The 21,852-nt window shown below is 39.7% G+C and overlaps 2 protein-coding genes across 4 annotated transcripts in view; one reads left to right on the forward strand and one right to left on the reverse strand.

Moving 5' to 3' along the window:
• Positions 1-21,852, reverse strand: part of LOC117203713 (uncharacterized) — a 1,186,790-nt gene that overhangs the window by 924,044 nt on the left and 240,894 nt on the right. The window lies entirely within an intron of this gene.
• Positions 1-21,852, forward strand: part of LHFPL3 (LHFPL tetraspan subfamily member 3) — a 531,627-nt gene that overhangs the window by 358,110 nt on the left and 151,665 nt on the right. For all 3 annotated transcript variants that reach the window (XM_004263374.4, XM_004263375.3, XM_049714807.1), the window contains exon 2: positions 9,929-10,165. In XM_004263374.4, the coding sequence (XP_004263422.1) occupies positions 9,929-10,165 (237 nt within the window). The remainder of the gene's footprint in view (positions 1-9,928; positions 10,166-21,852) is intronic.

Consider the following 21,852-nt stretch of genomic DNA (forward strand, 5'->3'; position numbering starts at 1 on the left):
TACTGCCAATTCCAATTCGGTTTCTCTGGGGACAGTTTTTTGTTCTAAACCATTAGCGTTCTCCATAAACATAAATCACTGAAGATTTTACCATAGATTAGTTAAAGCCTAACATATCTCAGATTATTTTCCCTAGTCTGAATAAATTGTTTCAAAGGCACAGCAAAGAGAATGGAAGGCTTTAAAAAAAATTTTTTTTTCAAGGAGCAAGAAATAAAGAAAAATAAAAGGAACTCAAACAATTTGCCACAGTTGTGTTTTTCTTTAGCAGTTTTTTGCTTTAGCTGTAATAAAGCAGACCCTGAGAGTCCACATAACCTTGATCTTAAGCATCCAAGTGGTGAGGGGATGGAAATGAGGACGTGACACTAAAGAGGAACAGAATAGACATTAGGAACAGTCAGCTCGAAAATTTTGTTATCCAGATCCCCACTGTGCTGTTCCGCCTTTTTCAACGTGATGAAAAAATAATTTAGTGCCTAGACTAGACCGTATCTGTTCTGAATGATATTACAAGCCCTCTCTGCAAAGAATGACACCACTCCATAGGTTATGTGGCTGTTCTTAAGCTGTATAGGGACCAGGAGTGAAGCAGAGGGAGATCTGTATGTATCATATCAATATTGATATCAATATTGATATATTGATTAGATATAGATGGAAGGAAGGAAGGGAGGAAAGAGAAGGGGGGAGAAAGAAGGGAAAAGAGAGAGGGAAAGAAAGAGAGAAAGAAATATCAGCTAAACTGTGAAAAAACATAACCTGGGAGTCTGTAAATAATGTGTGCATCTAATGCCCCCTTGAAAGTAAGAGCCTTCCTTACAAAGGATGGTTGGGGAAGCACCCATCTTGCTTGAGCTTAGTTCCACGTCTGCCATTTTTAGTATGTAGTATTTAGTTTTTCCACATGTTTTCTTTGAACAATATTTTTTGCCATTTGAAGTTTCTAAAGAATTCAAATGTTACATCAATAAAATAAAATAAAATAAAAAGTGGGCAAGCTGTGTAAAAGAAAACCTTGCCACCATAAAGCTATATTGGTGACAAATTCTGTTTCAGGGAAGTGTGTACAAATGGGCAGTCTGTTTCGGGGGAGTCTGGCAGGTTTGGGAGAGCTCATCCTCACTGAGAAGGAGTTCAGTTGCTCCTAAGTTTACCCCTTTTACAGAGAAATGAAATGCTGCTAGCTGGATTGGCATGAGATTCCTGACCTTGTCAAACTCCAGCCAATGTCTCCTTTCCCTGAGTTAGGGCACAGAGCGAGGATGCCACCCTCTGTCTGTCTGCTGAGCAGGAAGACATTGAGTCTGCTCAGGAATTACTTTACAGATGCAGTTATTTCTCGTCATATGTGTATGTATGGAGCATCAAGTGAATACAAATATACTCCTAAATGTGAATGATATAAAGTAAATAGTAAATAACCACTCAAACATCTAGACCAGGGCTCCCTGTTTTACAAATAAAGTAGCTTGGCACAAGGAGCCACACGGAAAAGTGGTGGCAAGATAATAATTGGTCTTTGCTCCGGGTGTTACCATGGCTAAAGCAGATTTGCTGGGAGAACGATGATAGGTGTACTGTTCATATGGCTGTGGAGAAAGACGATATTTTCTTCTATTAAGGTCCTGTGTCTGAAATGCAATATAGATTTTAGCGCTTGAAAATGTTGCCTGACTCAAGAGCTCTCCTGCAATTTTCAAAGTTTGTGACCTGCCAGCATGTTTGGTTTTGCGTTTATTGAAATGTTCATTAAAACAATGTGTCTATTGAAGCTCAAAGAAGTTACTTAAAAGTAAATCTTCACAAAAACTTTAATAGGACCGAATTGACTCATGTCTTTATTTTTACCTGAAGTAGAACTTATTTTATATGTAAGTAACCATATGTAAATTAATAAGGTAAATATATTCATAGTCATATATACACATATATACTCTTAAAAGGAATATGTACCTTTTAAGAGCATATAAAATGTTTGGCTAACAGATAGCCAAGTTAAAATATCAAGCCAAAAACCAACTTAAAACATCAAGCCAAAAAAAAAGGTTGGATTTTTTTTGGGAAATGTGTATAAAACCAAATATACATATATTTATTTATAATTAATCTCATTAATTCCCATTTCACACATTTATAATTTATAATTACTCTTATGTTCTTGGCACTGCATATAAGGTGAAATTCTGATTAGGTAAAGTACTGATGTAAACAAAAGAAATATATATATAAAAGCTAGCAGTTTCTAAGCATCATTTTAGTAGTAGCTCATGTACTCAATAAATGTCTAATTATAAACAACAAGCACTTTCAAGATTCTGTAAGTGTTCTTAGTAAAAATAAAAATATTCTGAAGTAATTTCGAGACTTCCGTGGCAGCCCAGTGGTTAAGACTCTGTGCTTCCACTGCAGGGGGCACAGGTTCAATCCCTGGTCGGGAAAATAAGATCCCACATGCCGCGCTGCATGACCAAAAAAAAAAAGAAAAGAGTGAAATCTTAAACTCTAATATAAAGTAATTTCATGTGCATCCTTATTGTTGATAAGTAAAGGGTAATAGTGTATGTGGTGTTAAAAGCATAGATTCCAAAGCTAGACTACCTGAATTCAAATCCTGTTTCACCACTTGTGGGCTTTGCATGACCTTGAGCAAGCTATTTGAAGTTTCTGTGCTTCAGCTTCCTTTTTTCCTATACATAAAAAAGCAAATAATGTTGGGGTTGGTGGAGAAACAATGAATGACAACCCTCTGTTCCCCCTCTGCAGTGGACTGAATGTTTATGTCTCCCCAAGATTCACAGGTTAAAACCCTAATCCCAGTATGATAGTATTAGCAGCTGGGGCCTTTGGGAGGTGATTAGGTTCTGAGGGCGGAGCCCCCGTGAATGGGATTTAGGACCTTATAAGAAGAGGCCGCAGGGCTAGCTAGCTGTCTTTCCGCCATGTGAGGGAGGGTACAACGAGAGGTCAGCCATCTGCAGCTCAGAAGAGGGTGCTCACCAAACCCACCATACTGGTGCTCTAATCTCAGACTTCTAGCCTCCAGAACTGTGGGACCCTCCCAAGCTCTGAACCAACTAAGAGAGAGAAGAGCTGGCAGATGGAGACCAAATATACCCTTTAGGATGAGAAAGCTTAGGTTGAAGAAATGACTCTGGGTCTCTCAGCCAAAAGGACTTCCTAATCTGCACCCCCAGAATCAAACATACTTGTCTTCCTACTGCTGGGCATCACTGGAAAGTCAAGCCCACCCTGTGTAAAATGTACAGCACAGAAGAGTGGAGTATATTCTTCATGTGGGCAAACTGCTCCTAAGGTAAGGAGAGGAAGGGGCTGGGCTGGTATGCAGAATACCTCTCCTCCAGGTATTCCTCAGGGGATTCACTCCGTCTCAGTGGGAAGGAAGAAAGAATGGGATGAGGAGTGAAGGGTATTTCAGGAAAAATCCCTGTTTCTAGAAACTAGAGAAGCCGGGAAGTAGTGCTCTCATGTTTGTCTTAGCTTTATTTGAGAATTAAATGAGATGATGTATGTGCAGTGTGCCCCACTCATGGTGAGCGTATAATAAATGTTAGCTATTTATTATGGTGTGTACTGTTATTAACTATGTCATATCAAGATTTCATGGAGTCTGACTGGATCCAAGATAGATATCAAAAGCCATCTACTAGCATTCTAGAGATCAGAACTGTATTGTATTTTTAAGTTCTACATTCTGATTTGTAATTATATTTGGCTAGTAACCCTCAAAATTTGGGCACATTAGCAAGGTACATTGTACTTAGTTAAATGTTTTTCCTCATATTCCGGAAAAGCTTTTTCTCCACTACGTAGCTCCTAAGTACAGGTGTGGGTGGGCTCCTGATTCTCCCCTTTCTATTAAACCCGATGGTGTGGGTTTCACACCAGCTGATTGAGCACAAGGTACACGTGGATGCATGGCGCCCTTTACTCGGGCAATTAGGGCTGAGCGTCTGTGCAGAGAAGCTTCTCTCATCCCACACAACTTTCTAATTCTCCTCTTTTGAGAGCCCGTTGTTTATTTACATTTTCTCTTTCTCCTCTTTCTAAGGGATGTTGTATCTTTTGTGTTATGACCCCAAGTTAAATGCTCATAAAATTATACTGGGTTTAAAACCAAAACTGATCAGGAGACAATTTATTTTCTCCATTGGACTCTAAACCACAGTACTTTGTCCTGGATTGTCTAGCAACTCAGTTCTCCAGAGGTAAACTGAGGTACAAATACAGTACCTTTTCCAGACGTATGAATACTATGGTTCAGTTTTGTTGGCCGTGTGCTAATGAAGAAACTGTAGGAATGCTTCGTGTCTCTCCTTTACCAGGTGTTTAGAGTAAAAATCCTCCTGTGAAAGTTCCCCCTCCATAGCCTGGCAGCTCTGCTGGCATCAATTTCTTCAATTACTATATGCCTGAATAATTGATAAAGTGAACTCAGGTTCATTTTTTTCACCACGTTCCCTCTGAGTGCTTCAGCAGTGTGAGGCAGTTTATAATGCTTTTTGTGCAACAGTGCATAGACTTTTAAAAGAATGAATTTAGACCTTCCCTTCCTGTCCAAAAAATAAGCCGTTCTCAGGTTTGCAATGTTGAAAGTCCTGATTAGGATAGTTGGTTCAGCAATATCAGCAGGCCCAAGTGACCCAAATCATAGACCGCCCCCCCACCCCCGCCATTGCTTTTTTCCTCTTGCTTCATTTCCCTTTGGAGAAAGACCCAATTAAAAACAGTTGTGGATTTTTCTGAGGCTGTTTCTTTCACAGAGGTTATATTCAGCTCTTTGGCAAAGAAAAATGCCAGAGCAATTAGTGGCTCTAGGGAACCACTAGCTGTTTGTGTACTATTTCAGAAGAACCCATTGTGGGCAGCCTCTACATAGAGGTTCCTTTTAGAATGTGAATGCTTCCTAGCCATTTGGAATATGCTTAAAATTGAAATCAACAGTGCTGCCCTCACAAAGGTGCCTTGATTGTATATTCTAGATTAGAAGATGTCATGGCAGCGTTCCGTAAGGACAGAGGTTTCTTTTCATCATTATTCTCTGCTCACCTCCAGCTTGTGAGCTCTTGTTTCTCTTTAATATTCAAGAATGTTCTCTGATATACTTCTGGAAAACCTGCAGCTGAAATGAAGGAATATATAACTGCGAGTAACTTAGTCATTTTCTAGGTGACATTCTAATAAGAAACCGTTTTTGGATAATAGCCCAGTTGGAACTAATTCTCCACTATCCCTCCCAGTCAGGAAATAGCATGTCCAAGTTAATCAGATGTTCTGGTGCCTTGTATACGCTAATGTTTAGTATAGTGGTGGTGCTGCGTCTTACAGGATGATCAATTTGTAAAGAATTAGAAATAATTATAAAGCCAACAGGAATATTATTTCATCCTTTGTTGACTGAGGCATTAGCCTAGCACCTTGCAGGTACTTCTTAGTCAGGATTACAAACAGCTGTTAGTTTCTAGCGGCTCTACAAATCGTGCAGGTTAGTGAGGTTCTGGTTAATAGGATGCCAGAAAACAGAATTTATAATAGCACTCAAGCATTAATGCAGAATGTAATAACCATACCTTTCCTGAGAAACCAACAGAGCCTAAACTATCTTAATGGTTTAAATTAATCTTTAATACACTATAACTTTGGGGAGGGGGCTTTGCCTTTCAAAAATAAAACAGCCAAGTTGGGGAAGTTCGGATAGGGTGAGAAGAAAATGTATATTTGATAATACATTGTCAGAAAATAGAATTTGTTATGCAGTGGCCATCTAGAAGCACAGCTTTCAAAAAGATAGGATTTATTTATTTAAAAATTGGATTTTAATCACAGACTTCACTTACAAAGTTTTGGAAGCTTTTAAATGCAATTGAGTTTCATTTTTTATTATCCTACTACAGAACCATTCAGATTTTCAAAACAGACGAATTTTTTTAAAAGATCAGATCTTTCACCTTAAGAGACAGCCAACAAGAAGGGGGTGGAGAATGCAGTACAAATTCCAGTGCCTTCTGGCCTGAAGGACACCTGGAGTCCACCTGTGAGTGGGGGACCTAAACCTTTTTCCCTGGGAGGCCAAAACCCAACCTTGTTATCAGCCCAGGTTTTATCTTAAGATTCCTCTGGGGCTTCCCTGGTGGCTCAGTGGTTGAGAGTCCGCCTGCCGATGCGGGGGACACGGGTTCGTGCCCCGGTCCAGGAAGATCCCACATGCCGCGGAGCGGCTGGGCCCGTGAGCCATGGCCGCTGAGCCTGCGGGTCCGGAGCCTGTGCTCCGCAACGGGAGAGGCCACAACAGTGAAAGGCCCACGTACCGCAAAAGAAAAAAAGAAAAGATTCCTCTGAACAGCCAACTCCCTTAGACCATATTGAAAATAAAAATTGCACTTCAAAAATTCTATTTTTGTTACTTTCAGCAAAAATACCCATTGCGTAAAATGAAGCACAATGGAGTATATTATATCCTCTATCTTCCCAGATTCTTCACTTAAAATTTGATTAAGGAAATCATATACTTTGAAGATAGGGAATAATGAATTGCCATTCATATTCTCCTGTGGTTTTAGCTTCAGAGTGTGAATTCTGCCTCTGCTTTTTTTATTCCAGTATGTAATTCAGAGTTTCCAGAAATGAAAATTTTTAAGATAGTCAGTCTACCCTCAGTGCATAAAGACTTTGAGAAAAGATGTCTTTGTTGATGTCAGCATTCCACAAACATCCTATTCCAGTGGAATTGTCCTATAATGTCCAATAACCTGTCTGAACTTGAGTCACTTGGTGATATCTATTAAGTTTAGCTAAAACTATGTTACCGTGCTCCAAATGATTCCCATTCGTTAAAAAAAATTGATTTTCCTTTTTAAGTAATTTTGTCATAAATAAAAATTATGTTAAAAAGCATTTAGAATATTTTAGAAGATATTCCATGTAACATAGCTTCCTTAGAGGTGATTTTTCTGAAATACGGTTTAGATTTAAAAATCTGGGTCTTCCCAAATAAAATGAATTTTCACTCATGGAAACCACATATTTTTTAAAATACAAAGATGATTACTACTAGAAATGCCTTGGAGAGCATGTTGGTACTGAATGCTAGAAACTACAGAAGGAATGGGAATTTGAAGTATTTTCAAATCATCAGCTCCACTTTTTCTAATCTCCCAAGTACTTGTAATCTGTCATCAAGTTATAAAAAAATTGCCTCTGTTAAATGTTATTGAAGTATGAATCCATATTTAACTAGATTGGTGACCTTTTCTAGTTGTGATGTTGACTTCTGTAAACTATATTTTAGAGTATACTGTCTAGGTGCTATAATTTGTTTTTTTGTTTCATTCAGTTTCTGATTCAAAAGTATTTTATTGCCAACTATCTACAAGGCACTCTTTTAGGTGCTATAAATATGATGATTTAACTTAATATGACTTAACTTAGCTTAATATGATGATTCTTTCCTCAGAAAGCTTATAGTCTATAATTGAGATAATGCTTATAAATAAATAACTGTAACACATGTAAAACAACAACAATAAGAACTTTAAGATCAATGCAGTCAACAGCTATGTGAGTTCAGAGAAGGACAATAATGTAGTTCAAGAATTTGAGATGGCTCACTCTGTGGAGAATGTTGCTTTTGACTGAATGTTAAAGGATATTTAAGAGTAGAGTATTGGGCTTCCCTGGTGGCGCAGTGGTTGAGAGTCTGCCTGCCGATGCAGGGGACACGGGTTCGTGCCCCGGTCCGGGAAGATCCCACATGCCGCGGAGCGGCTGGGCCCGTGAGCCATGGCCGCTGAGCCTGCGCGTCTGGAGCCTGTGCTCCACAACAAGAGAGGCCACAACAGTGAGAGGCCCGCGTACGGCAAAAAAAAAAAAAAAAAAAAAAGCGTAGAGTATTTAGGGACAGTAGTGGCAAATTCTCCGGGCAAAAGAGAAAACAGAGATCCAAAAACTTGGTGCGTGGACAGGGGATCATGTGCATTTCAACCCACATGAAGTGGAGAGTATAAAGGGGAAGAGGACTGGAAACTAAGTAGGGGCTGGACCGTGGATCCTTGAATACCTAGCTGAGTGTCTGAGTGTTCTTCAGTACCAGTGGGAACCAGCAAGACATCTTGAGCGTGAGCAGTAATGTGTGATGTGAAATACAGTGAGGATGAACAGAAGGCAGAGGGAAGTTAGGGTTCCTTTTGAGAGATAATGAAGGCTTAAAGTAGGAGTGCCTATGCGGAGATATTGCACAGGTAGGTAAGAGAAGCATGGCAACATTTGTGATGTGGGGCAAAGAAAAGACAGGACTTAAGTGTGACCCAAAGTTTTGAACTATCATCCTGTAAAATAACAAGGAATCCTAAATCAGAGTTCTCCCAGGCAGTCTTCCTTCCTGTCACCCCTCTTGGTATCTGTCTCCTCCAGACCTGTCTTGTAGAGCTGTGCTCCTGTTAAAAAGTAAGATAATAGTTGTCTACTTCTGGCTTGTTCAGTGAGTTGCAGTGAGGTAAGAGTTGTGTGGGACTTGCTCCTGCCAGCTTCAGGGATTGTTTGCCTCCAACAGTCACAGAACTCTAACTGGGTTGTGCCATCCAAGTCTTCTTTAGTTACATGCCCTGGAAACAATGACCTGCTGGGATGCATAGCCCCTGCCTGCCTCACAGCATCAACACGATCACTTTCTCCACCCCCATCACTAATCTCCTGGTAGCTTCTGAAATACACCAAGCCTCTTTCCCACATCGGGGCCTTTGCCCATGCTCTTGCCTGAGACATCTTTCCCATCTGTTTCACATGTCTAGTGCTTTGCCTGTTTTTGGCCTTAGCTTAAATGTCATCCCCTCAAGAGGCCTCACCTGATCACTTTCTCTGAAGAAGGTCCCACCCGCTATTCTCTGAGCCCTTTGTTTCTTTCTTGCCTATTACTTATTACAACTTAGAATTATTTTATTTGCATGCTTACTCATTTTTTGCCTCCTTTCCTGACAGAACGTAAAGTCTATGATAACATAAACCATGTCTCTTTTCTTGATGACTGTATCCCTTGATGGCACCAAGAACTGTGTCTGGTACTCCTTAGGAGACACTCGATAAGCAGTTGTTGAATTAACGAGTGAACTACCTGTTCAGAATGCTCTATGCAACCTAACACTGTCATCATTTACCCTCAAATAATTGGATTAAATGTAAAGAGAGTAGCAACAAAAGCCTTCAAATTAACATATTCTTATTGAAAAGTATTCATATGATTCACGTGGTGATATTTGGGAAATAGAACATAAGTATTCTCCTTAAATTCCTGAGTTTCCATAAAAGCTCTGTGGTGCCACACTGCATTACCATGATTTTCGGCCTTTTAAAAAATGAAATAGAACGGAGAATAGACTAGAAAATATCAGAGTGCATTGCATGTGGTAAGTGTAGTTTCAAGAAACTTTTTAGTGTGTATGTTGGAGGTCACAATATGAAACTATTTTTTACTGTGACTCCAAGTCAATATATGCTCTGGTATTTTCCATGTTATCCTAATCCCCAACCTGGCTGCTGTTATAGCTCTTCAGAGCCAGCATTGAATTGTCCTTCTGCAGTGTTAGGATTGCCTGTGGCCTATTTGCAGTGGAAGCCTTCTCACAAATGCACTCAAATTCAAGTTTTTTTTTAAGTATTTTCTTATTGATCAACATACCTTAACCTCTCTTATAATGCTCAGTCTCACTGAAAAGAGTGTTCCCAGAGCCCCTTTCACTGCAGAGTGCTGGGCTGCTGTTAAGTTAACCAGGAAAAAATCACTCAGGGTTGGACAGCAGTAAGATTTGCTGGTTTTGACATCAAGAATTTGGACAATGATTTGACACATAGTAGCTATATTTGCTAAAATGGAATTTATGTAACTCCTTTTCGCTTTTTTTCCTCTCTCTCTAAGCTGCCTGCCTTGTGCTTGGCTGTATGATTTTCCCTGATGGCTGGGATTCAGATGAAGTAAAACGGATGTGTGGAGAAAAGACAGACAAGTACACTCTTGGGGCTTGTTCAGTCCGCTGGGCTTACATCCTGGCTATCATTGGGATTTTGGATGCCCTCATCCTCTCGTTTCTGGCATTCGTGCTTGGTAACCGACAAGACAGCTTGATGGCAGAGGAACTGAAGGCAGAAAACAAAGGTAAGATTGCTTTGGGGAACTCTTACCTGGACACCTGAAACACAAAAAATGACACTCTGCATTCTTTCCCGTCTGGTAGCAGTGCATCCCCTCTGGGTCTAATTTGCTGCATTTGAAAAAATTGAAGTATAGTTGATTTACAGTGTTGTGTTAATTTCTGCTGTACAGCAAAGTGATTCAGTTATACATATATCTGCATTCTTTTTCATATTCTTTTCCGTTATGGTTTATTGTGGGATGTTGAATATAGTTCCCTGTGCTATACAGTAGGACCTTGTTTGCCAAGGGGGAGGAGGGTTGGGGGAAGATGGATTGGGAGTTTGGGACTAGCAGATACTGCATCTTTTAATGGTGTCTAGTTCACAAACTTTTCCCAGGCTCAAGACATTTACACAATTAAAATAGTGTATTTTTATGTTTACCTTTCTGAGGCTTTCTGAGTCCATGGCTATGAAACAACAACTTTTTTTGGGGGGGTGGGTGTGGGGAGGCCCTACTTGGCCTAACAGCAAGTGCTTTCTCGCCATGTATTCAGCTATTTTCCAGGTTGAAATAAATGCCTGGGGAGTCTTTGAGAATCATCTATAAGCGTCTTTGTTAAACTGCTCACCATCAATATACTTGAATTCAGACTCAACCTCTCAGAAAGAGGTAGAGATACTGGCCACAAATAGTTACAGTTAGATATTTCAGTGTTTACCTAATTAGCTGAATTTTAAAATGTGTTATCTGGGTAATCAAAAGTCCTCAAATTTCTCTTCAAAAAGAAAATGCCTTCTGTAACACACACACAAACTAGGATAGAAAATAGGACATTGACTAGTGAATGATACATGAATATTCTAGTGTGCCAGTAAGAGCTAGCAAGTCGTTATTCAAGATAAATCTTTTAATTTTCTTTCCACATTTCTAAACCAATTTCTTGGGATAGAATTTTACTGTCTCTGTTTTGTTAAAGCCTTAGGTTCATTAAATTGTTTTGTCTTTATGTTATCTTTAATACTTCGGACTTGTATCAGCACCTTCAACTGAGTGGCTCCTTCTTCTAGCTTTTATTCCTAATTAAGAACTAAATCCATCTTTGAATTATGAAATTTAGTTTATTTCAAGTAGTGTTTACTTGAAAAACTCTTCACTGCCTCAACATGCCTCAAATATAAGCATACATTAGTATCTACGTGAATGTCACATGTAACGATAGTGTAGCAAGCTTTATACTTAGAGCATCACAATTTATGCTCATAAGCCATGAACTATAAAGAGATGAATAGAGAAGTCCAGGAGAGGAGCAGTCACCCGCGAGCCCTTTATTCCTCTGATTTATAGACAGAATACATATTAGTTTACTTGGGTCTATCAAAAATATTCTAAACACAAAAATAATCCTTTCATAGGGGAATAGTGCTGAACTTCCTAAAAACATGACTACCTCCCTCTGAGTTGCCTTTTCTAGATGCTGATTACACTTATAAAGCATGTTGCAGGTTTAAAGTGCTTTCACATGCACTCATTAATTTGGTGCCCTTGGCTATTGTCTTTGTGTCTTGTTGGATGTACACAGACGGGTCTCTGTCCTGTTAACTTCACTTCAAATTTAATAGTAGAGATAGCTCAATATTAGAATAAATTACCTTTCCCTAGAGAATGAATTAAAGAAAACTACTTTGTTCTGCAAATGCTTGATTCTCACCACCACCCAGAATTCTATTTATTCACTGTACAATTCAAAGTTATATTGAGAACCTTTAACTTTCCAGATATCCTTTGACCACATAAAAGAAGAAGAAAATTCAGAAGAAGAAAATAACAAAGCCAGGAATGTTTTCACTTGGCCACTGAGAATTCTAACTCACAATCACACATACAACTGAGAATTCTCCTGAATTCATACTTCAGGACGGAACAGGCAGGATTATAGAATAATAATCAACAGTTTCCAAGATGGGTCTTTTCTACCAGTTGATTCAGTTAAATGTGGATGTCTGATCCCTTCTGTCTAGGTCTTTATTAAAGAAAGCATCATTTTCTACTCAATGATATATTGGAAACACCTTGTAAAAGCATTAATGAGAAAGAAGATTAAAATAGGCCAATATAAGGTTTAGGGACTATCTGTGAATAATTTTTCTGTGTTCATCATCTTCTCCATTTGAACGTATCATATTTGGATGTATTCTAGAGTTTCTTCCATCTGGTTCTGAAGGACTAAAATCAGTAGCAGTTCATCTGTATCAAATCAGATAGATCTAATAAAGCAGCAGAGAACACCAGGCCATATTGATGAAACATTTCAATTCTACCACATTTTTATTTCACAATTGAAATTGCTTTTCCTGGAACTCTGAGAATGTATCAACAGTTCTATTACCCAGGCAGTTCTGATCCGTAAACAATAGGGTGTTGTAAAAATCAGAGCAAGGTTTTCTAAGCCTTGTATAAAATGTAATCAAACCTGCATGTTTCTGAGAAACGGTAGATTTACAGTTGTTGTAGAGAGTAGCCGTTATTGTTTGTTATTATTTAAACACTTGTTCATTGTTAAAACTTGCAAAAACTTAGGTTGTTTGAGGGAAAACCAATCAGTGGTTTGTTTGTATGTTTGTGTATGAACATAGTTTCACTAACCAGTAGTTTAATGGCTTTGAAGTGCATGCAGTAACCAAAACTAAATACATCATTGTTACCTTCTCTCAGATTTCACTTCCCTGAGGATCTGTAAGAATAAGTTGTAATTATGAAATTGGTTTTATATAGGTACTTTGCATGGCTACGTTAATATAAATTTTCCCTTATTGAAACATTGTTTTTCACTATCAATTTTTTTTTTTTTACTGGTAAAACTAACGTGATGTCCTTTGATAGCTAAGGCCTCCTTTGGGTTCCAGGGCAATGCAATGAAACAAGAGGCAAATCTAGCTCATGGAATTTTGGAAGATGTTATAAACTACGTGATGCCTTCTGGTATCATGGAAGCAGATAATACCATAACTCAAGCTTTGACTCAGAAGAGGAAATAGGTTATGATATAGGTTATATCACCACACACACTGTAGTATCTTTTACAGTCTTCCAGTTTTATGGCCTGTCAATCATCCTAACAACCTACATCTTATAACAAGTAGCAGGACCATTATAGAAAGAATAAACCTGCAAATGTGGCATATGCCCCCAGTTCGAAGAAGTTTGTCCTGAAAGGTCTCATTATCGTTTCTTCTTAATGTGGCTTTTGTAATCTAATAATACAATTGCCCTGTATATCTAGAAAAGCCACCAAATGAGTTCAGTACAATAAGATATTGCTTAGATCCATAAGTCTTTCCCAGCAACCACCCCAATGGTCAAAACAAGAATCACTGTTACAGCCTATATCAGAGAAGGGAAGGGAATGCAGCTCTAATTGTTGCCTTTACTCCACTTACAGAGTCTTAGGGTGGAAAGTGCTCCATAGGATGCTCCAGAGCCATAAATTAACTGTCACAAAGGTGCTATTCAAAGGGAAAACGGGGAGATCCACAGATGAACATCTCCACCTGTGTCTCTTAAGATAAATGTCCAGTGAACTCACCTCGATCCCCTTTTCATGTTCCCATACCACACCGCCCACAGCATTTCATAAGGTCCTCCTTTTCCAAGAGTGTAAATATAATTTGAAAGAGATCTAAGCTGAAATTTATCATAAATTGTGAAATGGCAAAATCTGAATAAAGGAGTTTTAACATTGTTTCACCAAACTGAAAGCAACAACTTTGATGATGCAAGTGTTGTCTTAGGGCAGACTTCTGTAAGAGAGAAAGTTAATCATCTGTGGCGCTCTAACAAACAAAAAAACAAATAAAAAACAGCCCCACTGAAAAACAAAGAGGAGTGAAAACTCTAAATATCCAACTGACTTTATACCGGAGTCGGCATATGCAAGAAAACTCAACTGCATTCCCTGCATGTTGAGGGGAGCCAGCCCTGCAGGCTGTGTGCTGTCCCTGGATCTGGGACTAGTAGCAGACAGGCAGGTGTTCATTCTTGTTTTGGGCGTTGGGCAGCATGATTTCTAAATGAGCCAACAACCGTCGGCATTTAACCTTGATATGCTGCTTAAGTGCATATTTTAACACACTGAACTGTGAAGTCAATTTCATTATGTAAAATTAAAGTTGCATCCAGATAAAAAGGATTTGAAATGAAAGCTTCATTTTCTTTCATTAATTGTGAAAGGATAAATAATTACATTTTCAAGAGCTCCTATGCCACAAATATCTCTTTCCTTGTCAGACACCATTCATAAAGAGGTCTGTTTCTGCGTTTATGTGGATGGTCTTTGGAATTGCTTATCAGATAATTGGGGCCTCTCCTGAGCAGATTTAAAGTCACTTTGTCTTCTAGCACTTTAACTTCAAATGAGAAAACATGATTATCCATCAAGAGGTGACTCCAGCTGCCTCTTATTTATTAAGTGGTTTAAGCTCTTTAATGCTGTAATAGGGGGAGTTAGAATAAATTCATTTTACTTAAATAACTAATTGAGACATGCTTCAAGATTTTGAGTTAAGGTACCATGCCGTGCCACGGCCTCATTGAGGGTGGCAGTGTGGTCTGTGGAAAGAGTGTGCATTGCCCAGAGCTGGTGTGATGTGACCCGAGGAGCCTTGCATTCATATCTTAATAGTCCCGGAATTCAGCTTCCTTCTCTGTAAAATGCAGACTTGCCTAAATGGCATCTGAGGTTTCTTCCAGCTGTAAAATATTCCAATTCAAGGGACACCTTCAGAGGCGTCCTTTAAGGATGCTCTGAGAGTCGTAATAGCTTCTACCCTCAGAGCAATGAATACACTAAAGGCTCTTTTAGGGACTTGTTAGCACTGCACGGGTGACTAGGAGAAGGGAAAGATAAAGGTCAAGGGGAGGGAGGTCCAGGATGCCTAGGTGTTTCTCCCTCAGCCGTGTACCTCCCCACTGAACCTGCTGTCACAGCCCCACTCGTGCACACCACCAAGAGGAGAATGAGTCAAATTTAGAAACTCTGTCCCATGCAGAGGAGGCTCCTCGCCCCACTAGATTCCCATACTATGTGATGTGCATGTGGACACCTGGACAGTGAACAAGGCCCCAGATCACAGACACAAACTTTTTTTCTGGTCTCAACTCTGGCACTGATAAGTCATGTGACTTTGAACAAGTCTCTTAACATCTCAGAGCCTCAGCTTCACTTTCTTTAAAATGGGAATGATAATACCCAGCTCTGCCTCCTCTGCAGGGTTGGGAGAATCCGCCAAAAGCATAGATGTAGAAGCAATTTATAATCAGTGATATTGATATAGGCTTTACTTATTGCTAATCATTTCCCCCATATGACATTTTAATTGATCTTTGGAATAATCCTGTGAAGTAGTTACCATCATCCTAGTTTTACACGTCAAAAACCGAGGCCCATAAAAGTTAAATATTTTGTGTAAATTTTCACAGCTAGGAAGGAATGGATCCAGGACTCAAAGACAAATCATTTTACTTGAAATTTCGAGTTCTTTCTGTTGTGTAATAACGCAACATGATGTAATCAATTCTTTATGGATGCTGATTCTATTGCTTTCCACTTGAGTAGTCAGCCCTGTGCAAGTAAGAGTATAGTCTTATTTTCGTGTGGTAGTTTTTAGATAATATTATTCAATCAAAAGTTTAATACACTTGAGAATGGGGGAAAGCCTTGATTTAAAACTCATCCTCTTACTTGACTCTGTAACTTCATAAAAACCTGGTGAGGTAAGATCAGGAAGCATAGGAAAGAAAGTATCTTCAAGTGCTTTGAATTAAAGCTTTAATAAGGCCATAGTGAATTGTCTGTTTCCCACTGGGATTTGAACAAAGCCCCCTTGGTCATCAAAGCATCTCAGAGTGTACCTCTAAAAAATGGCATACATCTTGACACTTTTTCAGAAGGGCTCACGTCAGTCTCAGTTGGAGCAGACCTTAGTGCTCATAGAGTTGTTTTATATACTTGGAGCTTCTAATTCCTCTCCTCTCACTCTTTTATAAGCTCACTCCATTCAAGTTCTCACCCCCAGCACTTCACAGACACTGTCTTATGAAGGTCACCCCCAGTCTCCTAATTGTTAAATTTCATAGTCGATTATCAATCCTTGTATTGACTTATCAGCAACCTTTCACAACTGACTGCTGGCACCATCTGAAGGTCTGTCTTTAGCTGGCTTCCAGTAGCTGACCTTGCCTAGATTTCCTCTTGCCTCTGTGGGGCTCTTTGGGCTCAAGTCTCCTTTGCTGATTCCTCACTATCTATCTCTCCACTGTATCTATGTTCATATCCCAGGTTATCTCATCTCTGCCATGACTTTATTTATTTATTTTTAACATCTTTATTGGAGTATAATTGCTTTACAATGGTGTGCTAGTTTCCGCTTTACAACAAAGTGAATCAGTCACACATACACATATGTTCCCATATCTCCTCCCTATCCCACCCCTCTAGGCGGTCACAAAGCACCGAGCTGATCTCCCTGTGCTATGCGGCTGCTTCCCACTAGCCATCTATTTTACGTTTGGTAGTGTATATATGTCATGCTACTCTCTCACTTTGTCACAGCTTACCCTTCCCCCTCCCCACATCCTCAAGTCCACTCTCTAGTAGGTCTGTGTCCTTATTCCCGTGACTTTAAATGACTGCTGTACCCTAATGACTCCCAAATTTAATCCACCTCCCACCTCTCCAATGAACTCTGGTCTCATATACCCAACTGTCTACTTGACACCCTTTTTTAATATCTAAATTAGCTTCTCAAACTTAAGAAACTTTCCCAAACTGAGCTCCTTATCTTTCCCACAAAGCCTCCTTCCCCCACGGTCTTCCCCATCTCAGTTCGTGACGTCTGTTATTTCTGGTATTCTTATCTACATATTTACACTTCTAGGCCACAAATATACCTCTGAAAATTTTTTCTCCCCCATAAATATTCTCCAGTAGTTTAGTTGCTTCCTGTTTATCTAGTTAGTTTCCTAACAATGAACCCCTCTAGCTTTCCTCTTACTCATGCTGGAGTCTCTGGTGTTTTTCCACATGCTCTACCTGGAGAAGCACAGGTACCAAATGAAACATTAGTGTTCTTGACTTTCATTCTAGTTAAATCTCCTTGGGGCTTAGTGTCCCTACTCAGACTTGTTTTTTTAGTGTACATGAAACTTTTTTGGCAAGTGATGTTTACATTCTTGCTGCATGTTCACTGATTCCATTGTGAGGTTGAAGAACACACTGAAAATGTAACCTGTCACTTCACTTGCCCCTGGCAAAGGAGAAACAGCTGGGTTTTTTTTGGGGGGGGTTCTGATTTTTTTATTGAAATATAGTTGCTGTACAATATTATATAAAGATATACAATACAGTGATTCACAAGTTTTAAAGGTTATATTCCATTTATAGTTATTATAAAATATTGGCTATATTCTCTGTGTTGTACAGTATATCCTTGTAGCCTATTTTATACTTAACAGTTTGTACCTTCCAGTCCCCCAGTCTTACATTTCCCCTCCCCCCTCCCTCTCTCTGATGGTAACCACTAGTTCTCTACATATGTGTCTGCTTTTTTGTTATTTTCACTAGTTTGTTGTATTTTTTAGATTCTGCATATAAGTGATATCATACAGTATTTGTCTTTCTCTGTCTGACATTTCTCTGACTTATTATTATTAGCATAATGCCCTTCAAGTCCATCCATGTTGCTGCAAATGGCAAAATTTCGTTCTTTTTTATCGTTGAATAGTATTCCGTTGTGTGTGTGTGTGTGTGTGTGTGTGTGTGTGTGTGTGAGTGTGTGTGTATCACATCTTCTGTTTTTAACGTCTGGTAGGGGAGGTAAGGACACAGTGCCAAGCGGATACTGCTGAGATAAATAAATGTTGAGATTACTTGCAGAAATAGGTGTTCTATTAGTGCTTTACAAAATATGACCACCCCCCAAAAAAACCCCGCAAATTACATTTTTTACTCTAAGTTTCTTGAGAGCAAGGACTATGTCTTGTTTATCTGTTATATCCAGTATTATAGTTCTCAGCACATAGTAAATGCTTAATAAATTTAAGCACTTGTTATTGTTACTTTTATTGAATCAATTCCATGAAAGAATTGCGTAAGTAAATGTCCCATTTAACATGTTCCCTGCACACGAAGCAGTTTGTCTCTTGCTTCATGGATTGCAAAGGAAATAAATTTGCCTGCATGTTACACATAGATACATATTTTTAAAGAATCAGAGAACAGCATGTTGGAACAATATACTGTAACTCTGCCACTCAGCAAATCAGTGTACCTCTTTAGGTCTTATTTCAACAGGCACAAAAATGTACTCTGTGCTTGCTGTGTGCCAAGCAATGGGCAAAACCACAGCAGTCAGCTCATCAAACATTTCCTCCACACCTCATGTGTGCCAAGCCTCGTGATAAACACTGAGAGTTCCAGAATGAGTGGGGCAAGGTTTGCCCTCAGTCTCTTTGGGGAGAACATGTAGTGTTATAGGCACTAGGTTATATTTCTGAGTTCCAATCCCGTCCTCGTAGACATGGCTTCACCAGGTCACTTTGTTGGTACCACCTCTGTGAGTGCATGCCGTCGCTGACAGCTGCCTCACTCCAGCACCAGTGAAAGATGATGCTATAATAAGCAGAGACTGCTTCCCAAGGACAATTTGACACGCAAGGTTTCATCTGCTGAGAGGCTTTAAAAAAATCAGCTTGTAGAAAAACATCAGTGAGTCTGTTAGTATTAAATAAACAAAGGAGAACACAACTGTGAAGAAATGAAAAAAATGCAGTAGATATGTTGTGGACAGGGACAAGTCAGAATAGAGAGGTGGGGAGTTCTCACTTATTGCTAAAGCATTCGTTTTAGAGCAGCCTATTGAAAATCTAAACTCCAGAAACCGTTTTGGGGAAAAGTCCATTGTACCGCCAATGTTGTCACCCTTGAACAGTGTCTTTCCAGTCAGCCAGCCAGCTGATCCTCAGCAAGTGCTGTATTTATGCATTTCATTGACTTTTGCTTCCTGCTTTGCTGCACACGTAATCTCAGCCTCAGATTTGGTGGGGAAAAATCGGTTTGGCCTGAGTAGATATCATCTCCCTAACTTAACTTCACCACGTCACCTTTGATGATGTGTCTGGAATAACCAGGAGACGAAATGTGAATTCTGACAACTGCCACGCGATGCTGTCTGCAAGTCAGTGCGCTGTCAAGCCCACAAGAGCGAGAGTGACGATGTTGTCAAGAGATCTGAAGGGCAGAATTCAACCAGGGAGAAACGCAGCTGTGGTGTTAGTGTCAGCCACCCCAGCACATGTTCTGACAGAACCACTAGGCAGGCCGGTTGCTGGAGAGAAGCCGGACGCAGCCCCTCGCGGCAGCGAGTGAAGCTGCAGTGCTCACTGAAAGGAGGGCTCTGATCTGGAGCCCTTACAAGGGGCAGCTTCTCCAAAGAAAATCTAAAACACTGTCCCTTGTCCCAGAGAAGGTGACAAGCCCAGAAGAAGTCACATGAGCAAATTCCATCTGCTCACCTGATAGCTTTTCACCAGGGGCTGGCCTTTTGGTGCCAATGCCAACAAACAAAATGAACCAGACGTTCTCTGACTGTCCAGACAGGAGAAGTGCAATTGTCTGGGCTCTGGGAGGTTTGTTTCCAGTTCACCCATTTAAAAAAGAAAAAATAAGAAAACCCTTTCCCGACCTTGGTAAGGGGGGCTCAAAGATGCTCTGTAGATCAGTACATGGTAGCAGATTACCAGATGACACTGTCTTGAAGTTTCTTTTTCGGGAAAATCCTCTAAAAGCATGGGTGACTGTTTGTTTTTTTGTTTTTTCTTCTTTTTTTTTTTTAATCCAACTGAAAAGAAGTCTTAGTGGTGGGCTTAATAACTCTTCAGATGTTGGGTGAATGGCCAACTCTCTCCTCTCATCTGTACTGAGGTGTGGTGGGGGACAGGGTCAAGCTAAAGAAATGTTGAAATATAATCACGGTGAGGACTTGTAGAGCCAGAAATCACTTGGCTCTTTACAGTCAGCTGGGGAGCTTAAAAATAGATTCCAGTGCTTGGGCGCCACTGCAGAGATTCTAATTCAGTTGGCATGAGGTGGATCCAGGTGTGAGAACTCCTCAGGCGGTTCTCATGTACAGCCAGGGCTGAGGACCAATGGCTTCACCCAGTGCCCTCGTTTTACAGATGAGGAAGCTAAGCCACAGAGAGGGGAAATAAAGATCATCTCATCAGTTTGAATTTTTATAATTAGAAATCAGTAGGTAACCCATGAAAATAGTCAAGTTTCATTCTGTAATAGGCTAAATAATCATCTCTGATACAGTTCAGTTGCTGTTATTTTTGGAAGCAGAGCTTTCTGCCAGCCCTGGGAAATCGATTTGTGGCAGCTGCTGTCTCTGTGAACTCGGGCAAACCTCTCTAAGCCTCGTGTGCTCATCTGTAAGGACGTTAATAGAACCTGCCTCATTTTGTGAAAATGAGATAGTGTATGTAAACTGTCACAATGTCTGACACCTATGAAAACTGTTTTTATTTTGAGAGCTTTGATTTTACTTGACAAACACATATATAGAGCTTGTTTGTATGCCATGGTTCATGCGGTGCAGAGCCCACACCCTAACCACTGCACCATGGTCTCCCTTTGTTCTTAGCAACTCTGCATCATAATGGGGACCTCATTAAGATCTAGAAATTGTTCCCTCCACATGTTTAAATATGACGTTTTTCATCTGGTAATTTTACAAATATTTTCAATACGACTGGTGAGGGTTGGTTGGTTGGAGGTTTTGTGGGAAATTTTGCTTTGTTTTTTGTAATCTTCCTGCATGTACTCATATCTCAGGATGATCAGGGGTGGGATGGGGGAGGAGGTATTCCATTATATTTGCTACTCAAAGAGCTCAAACCATATAGCCAGCTCTGTAAATTCAGTGACAGTCACCAAGGAGACCCCATGATCCCCTGATAGAAATAAGACTCACTCATTACAATGTTACCCAATTTCAACCTGGCAGAAAATTCCTTCAGTGCACTGCTGGACAGATGAGAGCCAAACTCAAGGCCTTAAAAATGTCTGTGAGAAGTGTCCTTCAGAAGTGATAGAGGGAAGGGATTCCACCCAGGCAGAAAAAGCAGTAAAGACAAGAATCCCCTGAATGTAGGGGAATACAATCACTTCAGTTCTTACATAGGGTGATAAAAGTTTAGGGCTACTAGGCTAGTATGTGCCTGTGTTTTGGTCAGAACACATCTTTATTTTCCTCACCATATACATGGCAAATAAAATCCATATGTCAAACAAACATAAGTAATAAAATCTTTATTAGAAGCTAAAATAAACTGGGAGGACTCCTCCCTCATTATTCAAAACCCATTTATCTCTGGCTCTCACTCCTGATACACTCTAAACTGATCCCTTCCCTCACCAGCTAATTCACACCCACCAGGTAACAAATATTATTATTATTATTATTAAAAGATACATTTCAGGTAGTAGCTATCAAACTTCTATGAGAATAATATTTACCTGGGATGCTAATGAAAAAATGAAATTATGGCTTTAGTAGTTCTAAGGAACAGCTCTAAGGAGTCTTCTTTTTTAATTAATAAACTTTTTTTTTTAAAGCAGTTTAAGGATTACAGCAAAATCAAGCAAAAAG

Source organism: Orcinus orca, chromosome 9 (assembly GCF_937001465.1).
Source record: "Orcinus orca chromosome 9, mOrcOrc1.1, whole genome shotgun sequence".
NCBI classification, from domain to species: Eukaryota; Metazoa; Chordata; class Mammalia; order Artiodactyla; family Delphinidae; genus Orcinus; species Orcinus orca.